At 44.7% G+C, this 20,544-nt stretch overlaps 1 protein-coding gene across 1 annotated transcript; it reads right to left on the bottom strand.

Annotated features, from left to right (window-relative positions):
* Positions 1-242: 242 nt before the first annotated feature.
* msl2b (MSL complex subunit 2b) lies at positions 243-5,719 on the bottom strand. Its single transcript, XM_063206621.1, has 2 exons — positions 4,249-5,719; positions 243-3,176 (listed from the first exon to the last, which is right to left on the bottom strand). The coding sequence occupies exons 1-2, from the start codon at positions 4,388-4,390 to the stop codon at positions 1,381-1,383; spliced, it is 1,938 nt and encodes a 645-aa protein (XP_063062691.1). The 5' UTR covers positions 4,391-5,719; the 3' UTR covers positions 243-1,380.
* Between the last annotated feature and the right edge of the window lie 14,825 nt (positions 5,720-20,544).

Below are 20,544 nucleotides of genomic sequence, written 5' to 3'. Positions count from 1 at the left end.
AGTCAATCTTGTGAGATTTCACACTTCACCAGGTGTCGTCCTCTAATCTGAGATGTGGATTAAAAGGCTAGATGGAACCCCCCCCCACCACACACACACACACGCGCATGCCCGCCCACCTCCAATACATGAACCATATTTCTTCCTGGGGCGCTCTTCCTTTTAATTCCAGTCTCTTCAGCATAGCCTACATCCAACCAATACCAATATGTTGTTCCAATGTTTTCAGCGTAATTGCATACACGACAGACTTCAAAATCCATATCTAACCTTCCGTTCTCGCCCTGTGTAAATAATGAACACTTGTTTCTTGTGCTTTAGGCTGCCGAAAGTGGGGCTGTAACTGTATGTGCATCCTACAGCCCAATGGTAGATTGTTGGGCTGTGTCACAGTGACAAACAAACAAAGTGTAACAGCATGCGGAAGAACAGCACACGTGTCCAGAGAAATGAAGTAATGAGTCAGCAAGGAGATGTTTTTTTTTTCTTTTTTTGTGGAAATGTTACATTTATATTACAGGTATTTAAATGCCCCAAGGGAGGAAAAACAGTCTGAGACGGCAAAAAACTAGCACAAACAGGAGAGCAACATAATTTAGACAGAAACATACTGCATCTCAGTGATTTGCATCGGTAGAAATGGTATCCTGGTAACGTCCTAGATGAACCGAATATCTATGTTAGGTGACATCCAATAAATACTGCAAAGGTTGTTAATGTAACATAAAATAAACCATAAAACTGTGTTTCTTAAATGGAATTTTCTTAAGTCTTGTGTACAAAAGAGTTTTTGTGGGTTTTTTTATTTTTAATATAAATACAACCAGTTTCTACTGACATAGCAGGTACCATTTCATATGAACAGGCCTTGTATTCTATCCTACAGCCCGGATGCACTCCTCCCCTTTATGCACACATAGCATGACCAACAACAATGAGGTCAAGTTAATTTCCTTGCTAAAGATCGAGCCTTGTAGATCACTTGTAGAAAAGTTTCCAAAAGATAACCAGGTAGTAAAAAAAAGAAAAGAAACGTTGTCTTACAGTAACTCGTAATTTCTTGTCCACAATCAAATGCAAGACAAAAAAAAGAAAAAAAAGAGGTAAATTACAAGTGATTTATAGGCACAAGCTTCAGCAATACCTAGTCATTATTTACCAATTAATGTCAACTGGAAACAAAAAAACACAGTAGCTGCCTTTTTTGTGTGGAACTCCCCCAGCTGTCACCTCTCCACATGACTCCTCTTCAGTGCCACCTCACAACTTAACAAATAATAATTAATAACAATAAAAAAGTAAAAAGTGTGTGAGCTGGGCTGGAATAGGGGGGTTGATGGTGAAGTGAGCTTTTGTCTAGAGCGACGCAGAGTGGAGCGCTCAACAGTCATACCTCATGTCTAGAGGATCCTCATACCCCTTGTCGTCGTGTGAACCTGCAGACAGAAAAGAGGGCACAGGCGACCCGGCAGCAGAGGTCATGTTCAGGACGCCGCTGGCCGGGTTCGCACTAGGGTTCCGCACCTGGATGCTGGTGACATTGATGCCCAGGGTGAGCCGCGTCTGCTCCAGAGCTTTCTCTGGCACGGCAAACGCCTCCAACTTTTTCTCACCGTTGGCCATGTACGAGTTCTGGCAGCCTCTGCATATGCAGTCCAGGCAGGCCTTGCGGTTGGAGTAGCAGGGGCAGCGTTGGCCGCGGCAGGTAAGAACACTTGGGTTTTGGGTGGCCCGGCCGCACTTACAGCCCTTCTTCTCCTGGGGCTTCTTGTAGACCACTTTTGTGGGGCTCCCTGGAATTGGCGTGCTGCTCGAAGTCCGCTCTTTTGCCTTGTCCTTGGGTTTCGCCGTGACCTGTTTGGGCTTGACGTAGATCTTTTTGGGCGCGTGGTGGTCGGGAGGCTTTTTGTTGATGCTTTTATTGTTGGCCACCACCAATGTCTTGCCCACCTTGGACAACCCGCCGCCGTTTGGAACGGTGGCCATGTGAGGCATGACCTGCGGCACCTTGGAGTCACATCTGATGACCAAGGGGGCCGAGGCCCCCAGGTTGGGGCCCTGCAGGATGCTGGAGATGGGCAGGGGTTGGATCTTTTCGCTGTCACTCTCAGAGCGCGAACGCTTGCGACTGGAGCGAGGCACTCTGGGCGTGACAGCGGAGCAGGACATGCCTGAGGAAGGGTGCGAATGCTGGGGCTGGGAGTTACTGGGATACTGGGGCACTAAGACTTCGGAGGGATCTAACAGGAGCGAGGGGGGGAGGGGGGCCTGGGCAGGGGAGTTGGCCGATGTGGCATTCGTTGTCGTCGTCACTGTCGTAATCAGGTTGTTGCTGTTGGAGCCGTTACCTGAACACACAAACGGACCGTTGAGGTTTGCCGAGGAGGAGGAGTCTTGGCTGGGGGTCAGGAGGGTGGTGCACTCCTCCTGAGAGATGGGATCGGGCTCCAGAGTTCTCAGCACCTCCTCCACGCTGAGGAGCAGAGTGCCTCCGCTGTGCTTGATCTCCTCCCCGAAGCACATGTCCATACTGGTCGGGCTCAGTTCCTCAGCCGCCGCCGCCACCGCCTCCGACACGTCGAGCTTCTCCTCGAACGACTTGTCTCGCTTCAGGGGCGACTCGATGTCCACCGTGAGCTGAACCGAGCTGGTGTCCGGCGGTGACGGCAGGCTAACACTGAGCTCGTCGACGTTGGGCAGCCCATTGCAGCCCTGCAGTCCGTTGACCTCCACGGGAGTGAGGGGCCGCTCGCTGGTCTGGCTGACCGCGACTGTGGTGGGGGGGCAGGGGGGAGGTTGGGGTTCTTCGGGGTGCCTCTCGGAGGTGGAGGGTGCTGGCGAAAGGCGGCTCAAGTTCAGCAGGAGGGCCACGTCCGACTCTTCCGGCGGCGAGTCCTCGATCAGCGAGAGACCGTCGTTGAGCATCGCCAGCAGGTCCGGAGACTCGCCGACAGCACTGGCGATGTGCGGCGCCAGAGGCGAGCCTGCGATGTACTCGCATAGCTTCCGATAGCAGTCCACCAAAATGTTGAGCTGCTTGTTCTCGGCAAACTGCTCATAGTCTTTACACCAGCTACATGAAGGCTTCATCATCATCTTTTTGCCTTTACATGCCTTACAAACATAGTGCTGGCACGAAGAATTGGTCGGAGCAATTGGATCTTGAAGCAAATTTCCTGCAACGACATCAGAAACACACAAATATATCAGGTTAGTAAAAATACTACACTCAATAGTTTCTAATACAACCAAATCAAACCTGCATGTACTTCCACACTGAAAGGTAGAGTTATGAAGGCATGCCAACTAATATCAATAACAAGGAAGAGGGGACATACATTGCCAAGAACTCATTGCAATGGTAAAGGTAAAAAATAATAAGCAGTACACACAAAGTAGCAAAAACTCGTTTGAAGGTTGATTTACAATGTTGACAAATGAACGTTCAGATTGAAATTACACTCAAAATGCGCGTGCGCGTACCGACTGAGTGGAGAAAACATTAGCCTTCAAACTGGCCTTGGGTCTGCGGACTATTTTGATTGTTATTAGTTTTTATGCCAGTGTGCACCTTATACAATACCGTAATTGCTCAACTGATCCATAGAAACATGTTGAAACAGTGTAGCATGTATGGCCCAAGGACATCACATGTTTACATGTTACGTCTGAGCGGGTAATGCAATGGATCGCCTCAGCACATTCAGTTTCAGTTTCGGCAAGGATCAGGCAGCGTGCAGTTTGGCATTGGTCGAAGAAGACCGAACGCTCACGATGCATTTTGTTACAGACAAGCCTTCCAAACAGAAGTCAATAGCATACCCCTTCCCCAAAAATGGCAAAAGTCGTACAAGGAGGAGTATGTTGCCATCCAAAATAATTCCAGAAAGTGTGTTTATATAAAACATCGTTTATGTTTTACCGTTGTACTTAAAATATAGGCTACATATCCCATTCATGCGAGACTATCGCATGGGATCACTATCTGCACACTCCCTGCAATAGTTTATATTGCTGGTTGGAGACTGGTAGGCAGCCAGTCACACGTGGAACATCGAACACAATTGTAGGGTCCAACTGGGCTAGAATTAACATACTAAATGGCACACTTCAGTTTGAGAGCAACGGCGTACTTAAAACAAGAAACTGTTTTTACAACCTCAACCTGTGGGGGCGTGTCATTTGAGGGACACAGTCAGGGCTAAACTGGACACATTAATAATGATGAGAGAAAATAAGGATGCTCACCGCAAGCCAGGCAAGAGAGAGACTGCCTAAAGAAAGGCAACAGCTTATAGAGTTCGGCCAAAGCCTCGGGGTCCCGTGGATCACACTGCAGCACCGAACGACAAGCTGAAACGTAGAGAGAGGTGGCATTCACCGGGTTCATCTCAGCAGCCTCGCGCTTGATAGATCCAGTCCGTGGAGAAAAAACGAACAGCACCGCACCAGCACCACGCAGCGGGTCCGCCAGCAAAGTCTCTCAGTGTCCAGAAACAATCGTGTTGCTGGTGCGCTGGACCGGACTCGCTATATCGTCGTGTACAGTGTCCACAACATGAACAGGACATGCGAGTCTGGCAGTTGGCAGGGATTGGTAAGAAAATAAATAAATATTGCAGCTCTGATTACAATGAAATGTTGATGCAAAAAAATCCCTGCTAGGTACAGGAAATAAAAAGTGATAAAGCTAGCGAACTAACTAGCTCCAGAGTGTAAGTGCTAATAAACACGTACATATTAGTCTGCACTGGGAAGCACGGTGGAGATCCTTACAATAATGACCAGTCCATTTCTATCGTTTTCCCCTCTTCCACGGCACGAAGTGCGCCCAAAGAATCATCATCGAACAGCTATATAATTTCAGATTCGTCACAATGTTCAAAATAAAATACCAAGCAAAAATGTAAACGTTTGCGCTTCATTAAAATTGGCCAGTAGTCTTGCATAAAATTCCATTAACACATCCACTGTCGAGTTCTGTATTCAACAACAATACATTGGTGGCGCTCTTCAACCGCCGAGCTAGGGCTAGCTTCCAATTACCAGCGCTGAGCAGGTTGTACCAAATTCAAACCGAGTTCAAAGATAGTGTCGTTCTCATTTCCTTGCTTCGTTGTTGAAACTGTTAGCTGCCAAACGCAACAAGATACAATCCAGATAAGCATCAATGGAGTATTCACTGCGCATTTGGGTAATCAGCGAGGATCCAAACGTAGGCACAATTTATGTGTTATTGCCCCCCGCTTTTCATGGCGCTGTCGTTGCAAAAACAAAACAGGCCGCTTTGGTACAAGTTCTCCCTTTGTGCCTCCAATGAAACGTCGTTAGCCCACCAACGTCGTAGCGAGCAAACCGACAAGCTTCTCATACAAATAAATGCACAAGATGCATTTTCTGAACGCAACACAAAACCACACGAATTTGCGATTAAAAAGGCTGCAGCCTGAACACCGGCCGCGAGTATGGAGCTGCGGCCCCAGGATATCAGGAACAAAAATAGGCCTCTTTTCTTCTTTTGGATTTATCCAGTCGTTTCGCCTCTTTTTCGATGCGTTTCCAAGATCAGCGGCTGTAAAACACAACATAGATTGTATCCACAGGAATTTTAAGTCAATTCCGAGTAATGGAAAAAATCCTGTGCGATAGTGAAATAAATTTGTATTTGAAAAGGCTGTTACGGCTAGCTATGGAGGTTTCTCCCCTCCCTTTTCCTCCGCATTAGCACAAGGAGGGGGCGCTGCTGCTCATTTCTCGCGAGAACTTACGAGCTTTCGTCCATGCAAAAGTACTGTTTTTAAGATACACGGACATATGAGGAGACACTAATCTAACCCGTTTGTTACCACCATAAATGCTTTAGTCAGAAAAAGGAGCTGTCATAGGCCTACGAAGCCAGTACAAGTCCCCATATGTCCTCTCGCGACTCGCGCCAATAGCATACAACACGTTCCATCATCTGAGTAATTGTTTACTATGCCCCGCGTTCATGCCACACAGCTATGTTTACATTACCAATCTAATTCACGCTTGCATATTTAACATGCTGTATGTCAAATGCAAAAAAATCGTTAACTCAACGTTTTTTTAAAAAGCAAAGGTCTGAAATTATGATGACTTCGACTTCGACCAAGCTATCCTGGAAATTGGACAGGACATTCGAAACAGCGATCTGACAGGAACAACATGAGGGTCTTGGCCTTTCCATCTTGAAATGTAAATACGCTCTGGCCGCGAGTCTCACTCTCATGTACTGCCAAAAGTATTACCCGAAGTGTTCAGAATCAGGTGACCTAATCACTTGGCTTGGCCAAAGCTGTATAAAATAAAGCACAGACATGCAGACAAACATTTTAGGAATGGTCTGCTCTCAGGAGCTCAGGGAATTCCAGCGTGGAACTACAGTATCAGGATAAGCAAATAGGCCTACAGTCATGACATTTCCTCTAAAGCAGTGTTTCCCAACCTTTTTTGTCTTGTGTACCCCCAAGCCTTTTCGTTGTGCCATGAGTACCCCCTCAGTCAAGTTCTATATCGCTTTCTCCAATGTAACTAAGCTCCATATATTTGTTAAAATTACATTTTTCCAAGTACCCCCTGCAGTGTGCACCCGTACCCCTAGTGGTACACGTACCCCTGGTTGGCAAACAGTGCTCTAAAGCATAGTGGCACTAAGGCCAACTTCAACTCCACAGGGCCTTATTATTAAAAACCCTTTATGGGGCATTGTTAAGAGTCAATTGCTACACAGCTACTTAATGTGACATAGGGCCTACAGATTATAAGTACAGTAGCCTACACAGAGAGCTTCATGGAATGGGTTTCCATGGCCGATCAGCTGCATCCAAACCATACATCACCAAGTGCGATGCAAAACGTTGGATGCAGTGGTGTAAAGCACACCACCACCACTAGACTCTAGAGCAGGGGTGCTCAACTAGAAACTGCAAAGGTCCACTCGCCAAATTTCGTATGTTTCCAGGGTCCAAAAAAGACGCTACGGACCGATGCAGAAAATAGCCTCACTCGCTGGCCGCACTGGCCTCTTGCTCACTCACTGAGTTGTCATAGTGATGATACTTTCATTTGTCATCAGACTGGCAAAATACACCAGATCGAATTGCAGCAAAATCTCATGTATAATTTATACATATTAAATACAGATGGATTTTGTCTTGGTCCGGATGACATTGCGTTTGGGTCCGCATCCGGACCTGGGTCCGCCAGTTGATCATGTCTGCTCTAGAGCAATGGAGACATGTTCTCTGGAGTGATGAATCATGCACTTCCATCTGCCAATCAGATGGACGAGTCTGGGTTTGGAGGTTGCCAGGAGAATGGTACACTTCTGACTGCATTGTGCAGAGTGTAAAACCTGGTGGAGGAGGAATTATGATGTGGGGTTGTTTTCCTTGAAGTGCACATGAGCGAGGGCTACTCCTGGACCACCAAGACAGCATCAGTGGCCAAGGAAGCCCAGCAGCGCCTCTACTTCCCGCGCAAGATGAAGCAAGCCAGTGCCCCACCACCCATCATGACCACGTTCTACAGAGGGACCATTGAGAGCATTCTCTCAAGCTGAATCACTGTATGGGGCAGGAGCTGCACTGACTACAACAGGAGAGCTCTGTTGCATATAGTGAACACACTAGGGATGCAAATTATCGATTAATTCATTAATCATTAGTTGATAGTCTTATCGATCGACTTACGATTAATTGATAAGCGGTGTTTCCCCCGAAATGTCAATGTTTCTCGGAAATAAACTACTAAATCTAAAAAATTACATAAAATACCACATTTAAATTAATTCGATTTCAATTCTTTAATCCAAAGGTGATTTAAATATTCCCACTATTCACACCCCTCTTCACACACACTCTTCATATGCCCATTTCACCTGGGTCTCTTGTCAGTTGAATTGTCGATTAATTGCGATTAATGTTTTTTAATCGATTAATGCATTGGTCGACTAAAGTCGATTAATCAGTTAATCATTTGCATCCCTAGAACACACCTTGGAAGATCATCAATGCTCCCCTCCCCCTGCAGGATACACCACTCGCCTCACCCGCAGAGCTGTCATCCACCACGCTATCAGGAAAAGACTACACTATGGAACTGCACTATGTGACTTTGCACCTTACTTGCACTACCTCAATGAAACTGTGTGGGCCTTGCAATATACAATACAGCATACAGTATATGCTGCTTCTGAATAGCCAGGCCACGGCCTCTTAGTGACGCAACACTGTCGGTATCGCTTCTAGTCAGGCCAGGAGTGATACAAATATCGTTTCTGAGTTCTAGAGAAATCGGGAACTCCACCCACTTTGTTGGAAAGCAATACACTTTGAGCAGCTCCAATGGGCCTGAGTAGAGGCGTATTCAAGGCAGTGATGTGGTTTAAACAGAGACGTTCTATTGGGACTAAGAAAATGTTTGATTGAAACTTCGGCACAGCAAACTGAGGGAGGCAGGTTAACCAGGCCGTTTGAGAAACGTTATTCGTTATCTTCTGAATGCTGCTGTGTATTGTACACTTTCAAGGGTTGTTATCCGTCTTTAGTGGTGTTAGAGTAGAGTAGAGTAATTTTATTGATCCTGGGGGGGAATTGAGGTGTCAAGTAGCTTAGATAAATACAGTACATATAATGCCTACATAGACATTTAAAAACACAGGTAATAGTCAGGGAGGGAAACTAATCAGAAAAAAAACCCGAACAGAAAAAAGGCAGTTGTGCAAAAACATATTCTGTGAGTTCAGGTAGAAAAGAGGTTAACTAACATGACCAAGAATGAGCGTTGACAGATAAGTCTAAGATATAGTATTGTTAATGTAGAGTAGAGAGAACTAAGGCATATACATGTATAGTATTCAACGAAGAACATAAATCCTGGTGATGCATGAAGACAAAAGGTAAAATGATCATAAAGCAGTACACTGAGCATGATTGGGGTGAGGATTTCTCAATCGTCACAGCGTTACAGTGCAGTAAAAAGTAAAAAGTATACTGGACAGTACAATCACACCCACAGACACGCAGACAGTATTTTTGTGATATGCAGGAAAAGTAAGCTGCCAGTGACCAGTGGTCATGAGAGACTTCCACAGTCCAGTGATTATCCTAGATCAGGGGTGTCAAACTCAAATTGACCGAGGGCCAAAATCAAAATATGGAACGAAGTCGAGGGCCGAACTCAAGATTTATTTGTAATAAATGGACTAAAATCCTGCAGGCACGCACTTACTCATTGTTCAATTTCACACACACTGGCACATATTGTATTGCATAGGAGTGTGAGCTGTGTCATTGCCCTGGGCCCGCTCATACTTCTGAGAAACACCAAATTTCATGTTCCAAGTCTTGGTAAACTGTACATTAATGATGTATGAGGGCCAACTGTAATACACATTTGAAATTATCTCGCGGGCCAAATAAAGTGACTCCGCGGGCCAGATTTGGCACCCGGGCCTGAGTTTGACACCCCTGTCCTAGATGGTGCTTTGCAACTGTCCCTTGTAGAGAAAATGAGTGGGGGGAAAACTGTATTGAAAAAATCTTGAAAAACTGAAGGATACAGGACCTTAGGCAGTCTGGTCCGCAATGATGATGTCCTTCTTAGTGTCCTTCTGTGTGTTGTTAAACAGTTGAATGGCCCATTGGGCAAAGGACCTCTTTAGCCTGTCTGTCCTGCAGGAGAGGGCATGGAGTCTGTGGCTAAACAGACTCAGCTGGTTAGTGAAGGTGGTGAATGGGGTGTTGCTGATTGTCCATAATAGAGTCCAGTCTGTTCAAGGTTCTGTTCTCAGCTGTTAAAGTGAGAGTCTCGAGCTTTATGCCCACCACCGAATTTGCCTTCCTCATAACGAACTGGTAGAACATAAGCAGGAGTTGGTTGCAGTCAATTGAAGGATCTCAGCCTTCCCAGGAAGTAGAGCCTGCTTTAGCCCTTCTTGTAGAGTGCATCTGAGTTTGTGAACCAGTCCAGTTTATTGTCGAGGTGCACCCTTAAGTACTTGTACAGTGAGAGCGGACTGTCTCCACATTCTCTTCCTCAATAGAGAGAGGCACAAAGGGCGGGGTGGATCTCCTGAAGTTAGTTTGGCACCATCCCACAAAGTCCTCAACCAGTCCCGAAAATGTCTCAATTGTATTTATTACATCATCACTTATTATTACTTCTTACTTGTTACACTATTATTGGTCTCTCTCATTGGTGCAAGACAAATGGTTGGAGGGATCAAACTGCCAAATGGTCAGAGGCTTCTTCCACTAAGGAGCTACATGGATGATGTCACCTCCCTCCTTCAGACAGCACTATTAGCTCGTTCAAAAAGTCGAGAATCCCAAGAGAGCCGACCTAAAACCTCGGGAAGGTGGGAGTGAACATTTGGTGATGCAATGTCAGATCTATAATTATTGAGGTTGATCTCTGGCGGAAGTATACAACAACGAGTTCCCGAGTGAATGTTTTGTGTGACGACACACGCATCATCAACATGGCGCCCATGCATGGAACTAGCATGTAAACAGTATCATAAATGCTAAAATATCATCTTGTAATCACTATCAACAACACCAGTTGATGTCATTCAATTGCAGATGCACATATGTCAGTCATGCTGGTCTCTGACTGTTTAATTTAGCCAACTTAAGCTAAAATGATATGTCGTGGGTGTGGAGGTTCAAGTGGAGGTGAAAAAAAGAAAAGAGAACCAAAACAAAAGACGCATGAATCCCGATTGTTCCGGGATCAGTGGCGTTCAAGTCCAGAACTCGGTTGTCACATGAGCAGTGTCGTCAGCTGTCTCGAGAGGTCCCGAGATCGTGAAGGCAACATATGTACAGCAAGACTGGTGAAGAGGACGGATGAGCTGGTGTCATGGGCTCAAATGAAGATCAAGCCCTCCAAGTCTTAGGAAAGGAGTCAGAAATGACTGCACTACCTTTCTTGTCAGATACCACTCCTTGCCGAGCAACATCAGCTATCAACAACCATCAGAAGCCTGAGGCAGAACACTGCAGAGTTATCTGATAAGCAGATGGAGAAAATCATCATGCAACAGCTATGTAACTCCCTGGCAGGGATCGACCAAAGCCAACTCCCTGGGATGTATAAGGTTTGGTGCTACCAATGTACACTATACCACAGGGTAATGTGGCCCCTGAAAATGAGCAAGATCCCCTCATCAACCGTGAGTAAGATGGATGGGAAAGCCAACTCATTCATCTGAAAGTGGTTGGGGTTGCCTATCTCAAGATACAAGATACAAGAGATACAAGATATTTTATTTGTCATGTGTATATATATGAAACATATATATATACAATGAAAAGCTTCCCTGCTCTGAGAGTCCCAAAGGTTAAATAAGGAATGTAAAAAGGCAAAAAAAGTAGGAAAAAATACATATTTAAAAAAATGAAAGCTGCATTTAAAAAAAAAAAAGGCATGTTGGAGAAAGGGGAGTGATGAGTGGATTCCTTCCTATGTTGATGTTTTTGAATTCAACAGTCTGATACATTGAGGGAAGAAGCTGTCCCTGAGTCGGCTGGTGTGAGCACGTAAGCACCTGTATCTCCGGGCAGATGGTAGAAGGGTGAAGTGTGTGTAGCTGGGGTGGTGCGGATCAGCTATAATTCGTTTGGCCCTCCTCAGACACCGCTGCTTGTAAAGATCCCGGATGTTGGGTAGATCTGATTTGATTGTCCGTTGAGCAGATTTGATGACTCGCTGGAGGTCTCTCCTCTCTTGGGCAGTGGTGTTACCATACCAGACTGTGAAATTACCAGTTAATATGCTTTCTTTTGTACAGCGATAGAAGTTGGCCAGTATCCTACTCTCCCATTCCATATCTGTGCTGCGGTCTCAGAAAAAACTGTCGCTGTCTAGCCGTCTTAGTGATGCAATTGATGTGGTGAGACCAGCCGAGATCCTCCTTGATGTTGACTCCTTGGAATTTATAGCTCTTAACCCTCACCACTGCAGTATCAGCGGTGTAAATTGACTGGTGTGGCTGGTGTTGTATGCTCCGGAAATCCACGATCAACTCCTTTGTTTTGCTGACATTCAGGAGTAGATTGTTATCCACACTCCAAGTTGACAATGCCGCCACCTCAGCCCTGAAGGCCGACTCATCTCCATTTGCGATGCAGCCAATTACCGTAGTGTCGTCAGCAAACTTAATGATGGTATTGGAATTGTGGATGGCTGTGCAGTCATGTGTGAAAAGGGATAGAGGGCTGAGCACACATCCCTGGGGCGCGCTGGTGCTGAGGCAAAGTGTGGAGGAGGTGAACTTGCCCAGTCGTACTGCTTGAGGCCTATCGGTGAGAAAGTTTAGAATCCAGCTGCAGAGTGAAGGATTAAGGTTTAGAGATTGCAACTTTAACACTAGTTTGGATGGAATAATTGTGTTGAAGGCAGAGCTGTAGTCGATAAAGAGCATCCTCACATAGGTGTTACTGTGATCAAGATGGGTAAGAGCAGTGTTTAGTGCAAGGGCAATGGCAAGAAGCTGGCCTCTTTGGAAGAAACATGCTGCAACTACCACTGAAGTCACTACAGTTGGGCTACATGCAAGAGAAGGCCAGGTTGGTCCTTCAGTTTAGGGAGTCCACGGACAGGACAGTAAGGAATGCAAACGCTAAGGTTCTGACTGCCCCCAAGTGGAATGCCCAGACCAAGGTCGACCAAGCGATCAGTTGCCTGCATCTGGGTATCGTGGGCAGAGTCCAGGTGGGAAGAGTCCAGGTGGGAAGAGCAGATCTGGGATGGGGAGGTGCACCACACTTCTGGTCCAAGGCCAACCGCAAGGAAAGGAAGGAGATGGTGGTGTGCAGAGGTGATGAGGATGGAGGAAGACCACTATAAGATCAAAGCTGTGTCACAGGGGCAGCAAGGAAACTGGACCACCTGGGAGAGAATTACAACCAGGAGCATCAGTTGGTCAGACGTATGGAAAATCCCACAGGCAAGACTCAGCTTCGTCATTCGCTCAACATACGACACACTTCCCTACCCTCGGAATCTCCACCAGTGGTTCAGGAGTGAGGAATGTTGTGCGCTGTGCAATGCTCCCAGCGTAAGCCTCCAGCACATCCTGAGTGCATTTTAATATGTGACCTTGCCTCCTCCACTTGCGCTTGTCTCCTCGTCCCGCCTCCGGGCCCCTCCTCCGTGGAGAAAACGATAAAGTTTCCCAGCTGTCAGCCTAGCCACAACAACTGTTGAGGGACTGTTTTTCATTCACCATCCCAATTGCAAATATAATACTACATAATAAAATACTCTACAATTGAGCTTTTGCAAGATATTGAAATATAATGCTGTTGCCAGTGATGTCATCATGACGAGAAGCAAGTGGAGGAGGCAAGTGGAGGAGGCAAGGTTGCATATTGCAACGCACTCCCTGTCAGGCTCTAAGATCGCACCCACACAGGGCCGCTATAGATGGCGCCATGACCAAGTCCTGAGGAAGTTAGCCAAAGATCTGGAGGAGTGTCGACAGGGAAGCAAAGCACCACCAACGGCAGAGGACCTCACCACCTTTGTTTTGCGGAAGGAGGGGTCAGGAGAAGCATCAGTACTGCTGATCAGTACTCAGTACTGTTGCCGCCCCAGCAACCAACGCACCCTAGAATAGCTGCTTGGAGGGGGATAAAGCCAGCAGCCAACGAATGGCGAACAGCCCAACTGCTTCACACACTCAAACTTACTCAGTATCGTTGCCGCCCCAGCAGCCAACAAACAACTCCTCAGTAAGCCTCTGCCTCATCTGCTGCACACACTAGGCATTTACATGTATTTATCAGTTTCCATGTTATCAAATGTATGGAACATATTTATTGTAGTTTATGGATGTGTATTTCCTATGTTTGCCTGTTATTGATACAATAAAGTTGAATGTTTGTGTTACAAGGTTTTTTTTTCCCCTCAAGGTCACCATCCGCTATTCACCTATGGTGAATGGTGGTTTCTGGCTGATGACCCTGCAGCTGATCCATGGGCACCGGAGGAGGTGCGACAGGCAGCAATGCCCAGTAGGTTTTATCAGCTACCTGTATAATCCTGTCCTGTCTTGCACTTTAATGTATGTCTTGTTAAATGCCTGTCCTTCTGATTTCCATGTCTTTGTATGGGACAGAAGATAAATGGCATTTCAATTTCCTTGTATGACCCGTGCATCTGAGAAAACTGACAATAAAATTGACATGATTTTACTTTTTCAGGAGTTGGGCTTGGCCCCTTAGTTCCTGTGAAAGAAAGTTTGAATGCTTCTAGATATCAAAACATTTTACACAGGCTCCAACCTTGTGGAAACAGTCTGGAGCAGGCCCCTTCCTCTTCCAACCTGAACCCGACAGAACACATTTGGTCCGAATTAGAACAGAGACTGAGAACCAGGCCTTTTTGACCAACATCAGTGTGTGACCTTACCAATGCGCTTTTGGAAGAATGGTCAAAAATTCTTATGAACACACTCCTGAACCTTGTGGGCAGCCTTCCCAGATGAGTTGAAGCTGTAATAGCAGCAAGAGGTGGAGCGACATCATATGGAACCCTATGGGTTAAGAATGGGATGGCACTTAAATTCATGTGAGTCAAGGCAGGTTAGTGAATACTTTTGGTAATACAGTGTAGTCACCAGCATATATATACTTTATGCTCCAGTGACAATCCAATGGCCTGCACCAGTTCCAGTGGGCACACCTGTCCTCCAGATGTCACGCCCACCACCTCCATCTCTGACATTTGATGAACTTGCATTGTCCACTGGTCACCCAGCTGTTGCTGGACAGACAACGAATAAGAGCCAACTCAGCAATGATGATTATAAATCTGTTAGGCAAGTCTGAACCACATTTTGAAACATTGTGTTACAGCCGAATTCCAAAAAGTTTGGGACACTTGCTATTTTGTGAATATACTGTACGCCACCTTATAAAGTCACATTCAGATATTTTTTTTTATTTTGGATACATGGAATTCACTTGAAAAGCACAAAACACATTTACACAAATATCTCTTTTACCAAATTGTGCTTGTGCTTCTCTTTTTTTCAGAGGTGTTTCACAAACTGATTTCCATCACCTTAGAATGTGGTGACATGATCACACAATGTTAAACTCTGCAAGCCAGTTAAACTTAAAAAAAAGTAGGTTGCCCTGCTGCCGTAAGTCAACTCAACTTTATATTTGTGACAACTCAGAAATCAAAGTATCAAGTTCAGTTAACTTACAAACTTAAGGCAGCAGGGCAAATTTGTAAAAGTTGAACTGTCTTGCCATGTCTTTACAGTATTTACCATTTACTCTAAATGGGGAGACTCATCTTACCTCATGGCTCATCTTACCTCATGGCTCCCTTGACATAAAACGAACAGTCTGGCATCACATCCAGCGTTGCCAGATTGGGCGGATGGACGTCTGCGGGTAAAAATGGCATTTAGCAATATTTGGCCATACAAATTAATAGAATTAGGCAGTATTTAGTGCTTCCAAGTGGGTTTTGAGCATTTTTGGGGCTGGAAATCATCAGCCTCATGTGGCAACCCTGATCACGTCATTGACGAAGCTGAAGGTGGTAGATGCCTGGTTCTGTTCAACATACAGAAAATCAGTAGCCTGGTTCCTACCAGACCTCCCTCTCTCTCTCTGTAGCTCTGAAGCCCCCTGGTGCCGCTCCAACACACGGAGGTCTGGGAGACTATAGCAGGATTCCATTTCTCCATCAGAGCATTTATTGCTTCAATATCAATGGCAGCTCGCATTGAGGAGTCATAGGACAGGACACTATTGACACTTTACAGATCAACAGAAAATGCTTTTGAAGGAATTTGTTGATATTGAAGCAATAAATGCTCCGATTATTTTTTTTGACTCGAGGAATAGAATACTGCTACAGTCTCCCAGTCTATAGTAGTGGAGCTCACGAAGCTGTGCGGAACTACAGGTCAGGCAAGAGCCAGGCAAGAAAATCAGACCCTACTTGACCCAATTGGCTGCACAACTCTTTGTACAATAACTTGTACTCTAGGCCTATGGTCATCTCCCGTCTAGATTGTTTCAATTCCCTCCTGGCAGGTCTACCTGCATCTGCAATAAAATCACTGCAAATAGTCCAGTTTAGGGGGCATCAGCGCATCTGGTGTTCACTCAACCCAATATGGCTCAAGAGACTGAGACTCTCGCGATCTGATTGATTCTTCTGCATTGTGGTGTTGGAGCAGGGCGAATCCAAAGGCCTTCCAGACCCTCATGTAAGCCTACGAAGCTGAGCAGAAATACACATGGATCTGGCGAGCATCAGGTTACAGTGATTGCCCAAACTGAAAACAAGACCATGACTGAGTCTCGCCTATAAGACTACCTCACAAACTCCTCCAACATCTTGTGTTGCCTTCTACTTGCACAAAGTGAGCCCAGTCCAAAGTACAGTATTCTCTGTTCTGAATCCTGGAAAGATTTGAAAAAATGAGATAGGAAATGGCCAGACTATCTTGACTCGTGAAATTTTGAACAGTGTATCAGAGAATATATGAGGACCCAGGCTACTCCTTCAGCATCTTTATATAGCAGTCCTACATTGTCACCTCAGCCTACCCCGATCAATGGTGAAACACACTTTCTGAACGTACTACTGTCTCTGTGACGTAAACTCATCACTGGTTGGTATCTGACCACCTGCCAACTAAACCTGATTGCCTTGAGCCTGCTTCAACAGTGGTCACAGGCTTGCATCTGAGAGCCAGGCCTCGCTTTCCTTCGACACATTTCCATCTGCCTTATAGTTGAGGGTTAAGCATGTCTTGAAAATGCCCCCCACTCAATCCCTTTCTGTTCACCATAGTTAGTTAGTTGTGGTTTATTTGAATAGGGAGAAATACACATCATGCACACATCATGTAGGCTGTTCAGCAGCAACAGAATGACATCATAGCATTTGTAACCATAGGCTAATTTCCAATGCCCGTGCCTAGAAGGGCTTTTTTTTATTGTTATTGTAAAGGGCAGCCGATCCATTCATTCAATCTAAAAAGACAATATACAGCACATATACACATACCTAACCCTGTATTAATGTACAGTCACTCGTTCATTTGTTCACTAGTCATGTCATGTGTGTCATGGGTGAGCGGTTAGGGCGTCAGACTTGCATCCCAGAGGTTGCCGGTTCGACTCCCGACCCGCCAGGTTGGTGGGGGGAGTAATCAATCAGTGCTCTCCCCCATCCTCCTCCATGACTGAGGTACCCTGAGCATGGTACCGTCCCACCGCACTGCTCCCCATGGGGCGCCACTGAGGGCTGCCCCCTTGCACGGGTGAGGCATAAATGCAATTTCGTTGTGTGCAGTGTTCACTTGTGTGCTGTGTCAAAATGACAATGGGAGTTGGAGTTTCCCAATGCGCTTTCACTTTTCACTAATCAATCAATTTGATTAAAAAAAAGTACAACAGCCTTCCTTTCTTTCCACCTGACCTACATTATGCACATAGTATCACACACACACACACACACCCACTAGACCCATCTGTATCAATTGGTGCAGCCAGTAAATGACCATATTGTTTTAGTGCTAGTTTCTTCTGTAGAGCAACATTTACATTTAATTTTGCATATGTGCAGTTGGGTGACCTGAAAGACCTGTAACAAATAAACCATTATTATTATTATTATTAAGGTTGTTTCCCAAGTTTACATTTATGCACATTGCTGAAATCACCCTCTTAATTCAGTGCTGAACAGTGACACCTGTAGTTGGTTCCGGTATCTGGTGTGGCCCATGGACCAAGGCACCTTGTGACTGTCTTGTCTGTGAAAAGTGCTGAATAGTGTAAATAAATAAATTAGACATACTCACCGGTAGGCCTACTTCATTCATCGATTATTTCCTGAGATGACACTGACTGGAAGGTTGTCTGCAGATACAAGTCTATGCTTGACTCACAATAAACATCTTCAAGCTCACCTTCCAAGACACTATTTTGAAAGATATCAAGGCATTGAATCTTTATGTTAGGCTAAATCCTTCAACACACATAGTAGGCCTACTTCAATGTGTTATATACTTGTATGTGAAATTGGAAATGGTTGATTTTCAGACATACACGTGAGGCAAATTGGGAGAAGTACAAGATTGCACTATGCTAAAAGCATTCAATTGTACTGTATGGTTAACAGATGTTTGCTTTTCATGTGAATTTTGTAGCAATACAAGCAAATAAACTATTGGTGGAGAATCTAGCAATATTGCTGGACAAAAAAATGAGGGGGGGGGGGCATTTTGGTTCCTAGGAATATTCAAAAATGTAGGCCTACTGACATTATCTTTATATGTTTAGTTTAACTGCACATTGAAGACTGGTCAAACTCAATAAAGTACACTCGATTTCTCATCCAATACATAACAGCTGCAAAAAACAAACATTATATATCCCTTATTCCTAAAAAAGACAAAGACCCTTTAGAATGTGGCTCATACCGCCCAATCTCTCTTCTAAATGTTGACAATAAAATACTTGCCAAAATGTTAGCCTTGCGTTTGGAAAGAATACTCCCAGCTTTGATATCAGAGGATCAGACAGGATTCATTAAAAATAGGCAATTGTCCTCTAATATACGTAGGTTGCTCAATATCCTTTACGACCCCACACCACCAAAAGGCAAAGAAGTTTTGATAGCATTGGATGCTGAAAAGGCTTTCGACCGCGTGGAAATGGACTATCTCTTCTACATGTTGAAAAGTTTTGGCTTTGGACTACGTTTTATACAGTGGATTAAAGTCTTATACTTCCTACCCATGGCAGCTGTTCGAACTAACAACAATCTCTCACCTTTCTTTAATTTACAACGTGGTACTAGGCAAGGCTGCCCCCTGTCGCCTCTTCTATTTGCCCTAACCATTGAGCCGCTGGCAATTGCGCTACGTAGCAATACTGACATTAAAGGCATATTGAGAGGGGGTGCAGAGCACAAGGTCTCATTATATGCCGATGATATGCTCATATACATGTCTGACCCTGCAGAAAGTCTGCCTAAGATGCTGGAGTTGCTAAATTCATTTGGTAGGATTTCAGGATATAAGGTTAACATGCAGAAAAGTGAACTTATGCCCATTGACCCTTCTTGCCAACTTAGTACAAACCAGTCCTTTTCCATTAAAATATGTACACATAAATTTAAGTACCTAGGTATTTGGATAACACGTAGGTTTAAAGATTTATATGAGGCTAATTTCCCCCCACTGTTAAAACAACTGAAGACTGATTTAAATCGCTGGAATCTCCTTTCTTTATCCCTGGGGGGAAGAATCAATGTCGTCAAAATGAATGTAATGCCCCGCTTTCTTTTTATTTTTCAATGCCTCCCTATTTTCTTGACTAAATCTTTCTTCATAAACTTAAATAAACTTCTGTCTGGTTTCATTTGGAATGGGAAAACCCCACGTATACGAAAAGAAATGTTGCAACGACACAAAGTACATGGTGGATTTTCCTTGCCCAATTTTCAGTACTACTATTGGTCAGCTAACATTAAAAATATACTATTCTGGACTCACTCAACTACTCATGAAAGCGCCCCCAGATGGTTACAGCTTGAAAATGCATCCTGCAAACAAGCCTCTCTACATGCAATAGCCTGCTCTAAGATACCCCTTACAGAGCCTATATCAAAATTCTGCAGCAATCCCATAGTTAAACACTCCTTTAAAATATGGGCGCAATTCAGACGAGCCTTCTCTTTATTTGAGATGTCTAAGAATGCACCTTTAGTCGGGAATAATATGTTTGCTCCCTCTATAAATGATAATGCTTTCAAAGTTTGGTCTGAGAGGGGATTGAGGACAATCCAAGATCTTTATGTTGGAGGGACATTTGGTTCCTTTGAACATTTTAAAACACACTTTGACATCCCTAATTCACACTTTTACAGGTATCTGCAGCTCCGCAGCTTTGTCTCTACGCATACCCCGTCTTTCCCATCATTGCAGACAGACTCTCTCCTAGATAAATTAATCAAAATCCCTCCTCACTTCAAGGAAACAATAGGATCAGTGTACTCCATCCTTAAAACAAGCAACTTGGAACCATTAACATCATTAAAAAACAAATGGGAGGAGGAACTGGGTACCAATATATCTGATTTAGAATGGCAGTCTACTTTGAAAAACATACATTCATCATCTATTTGTCTCAGACACTCTGTTATTCAATTCAAAATCATCCACCGTTTACATTGGTCCAAGACAAGGCTAGCGAAGATAATGCCTGATATTGACCCAACATGTGACAGATGCGAAGTTGAACCAGCTACACTAGTACACATGTTTTGGAGTTGTCCTAAACTATCTGACTTCTGGAATTCTGTCTTTGTCTTCTTGTCTAAAGCTTTGAATGTGGATATTGAACCATCTCCATTTGTTGGTATTTTTGGGGTGGTACCCGAAGAACTTGGCATTGGCAGCTATGGTAAAACAGTTATAGCATTTACAACACTAATTGCCAGACGTATTATACTAATGAAGTGGAAAGACAAATC

This window comes from Engraulis encrasicolus, chromosome 9, assembly GCF_034702125.1.
Source record: "Engraulis encrasicolus isolate BLACKSEA-1 chromosome 9, IST_EnEncr_1.0, whole genome shotgun sequence".
Lineage (NCBI taxonomy): Eukaryota > Metazoa > Chordata > Actinopteri > Clupeiformes > Engraulidae > Engraulis > Engraulis encrasicolus.
Note: the sequence above shows the minus strand (reverse complement) of the source record. Positions and strands in the feature narration are given on the sequence as shown.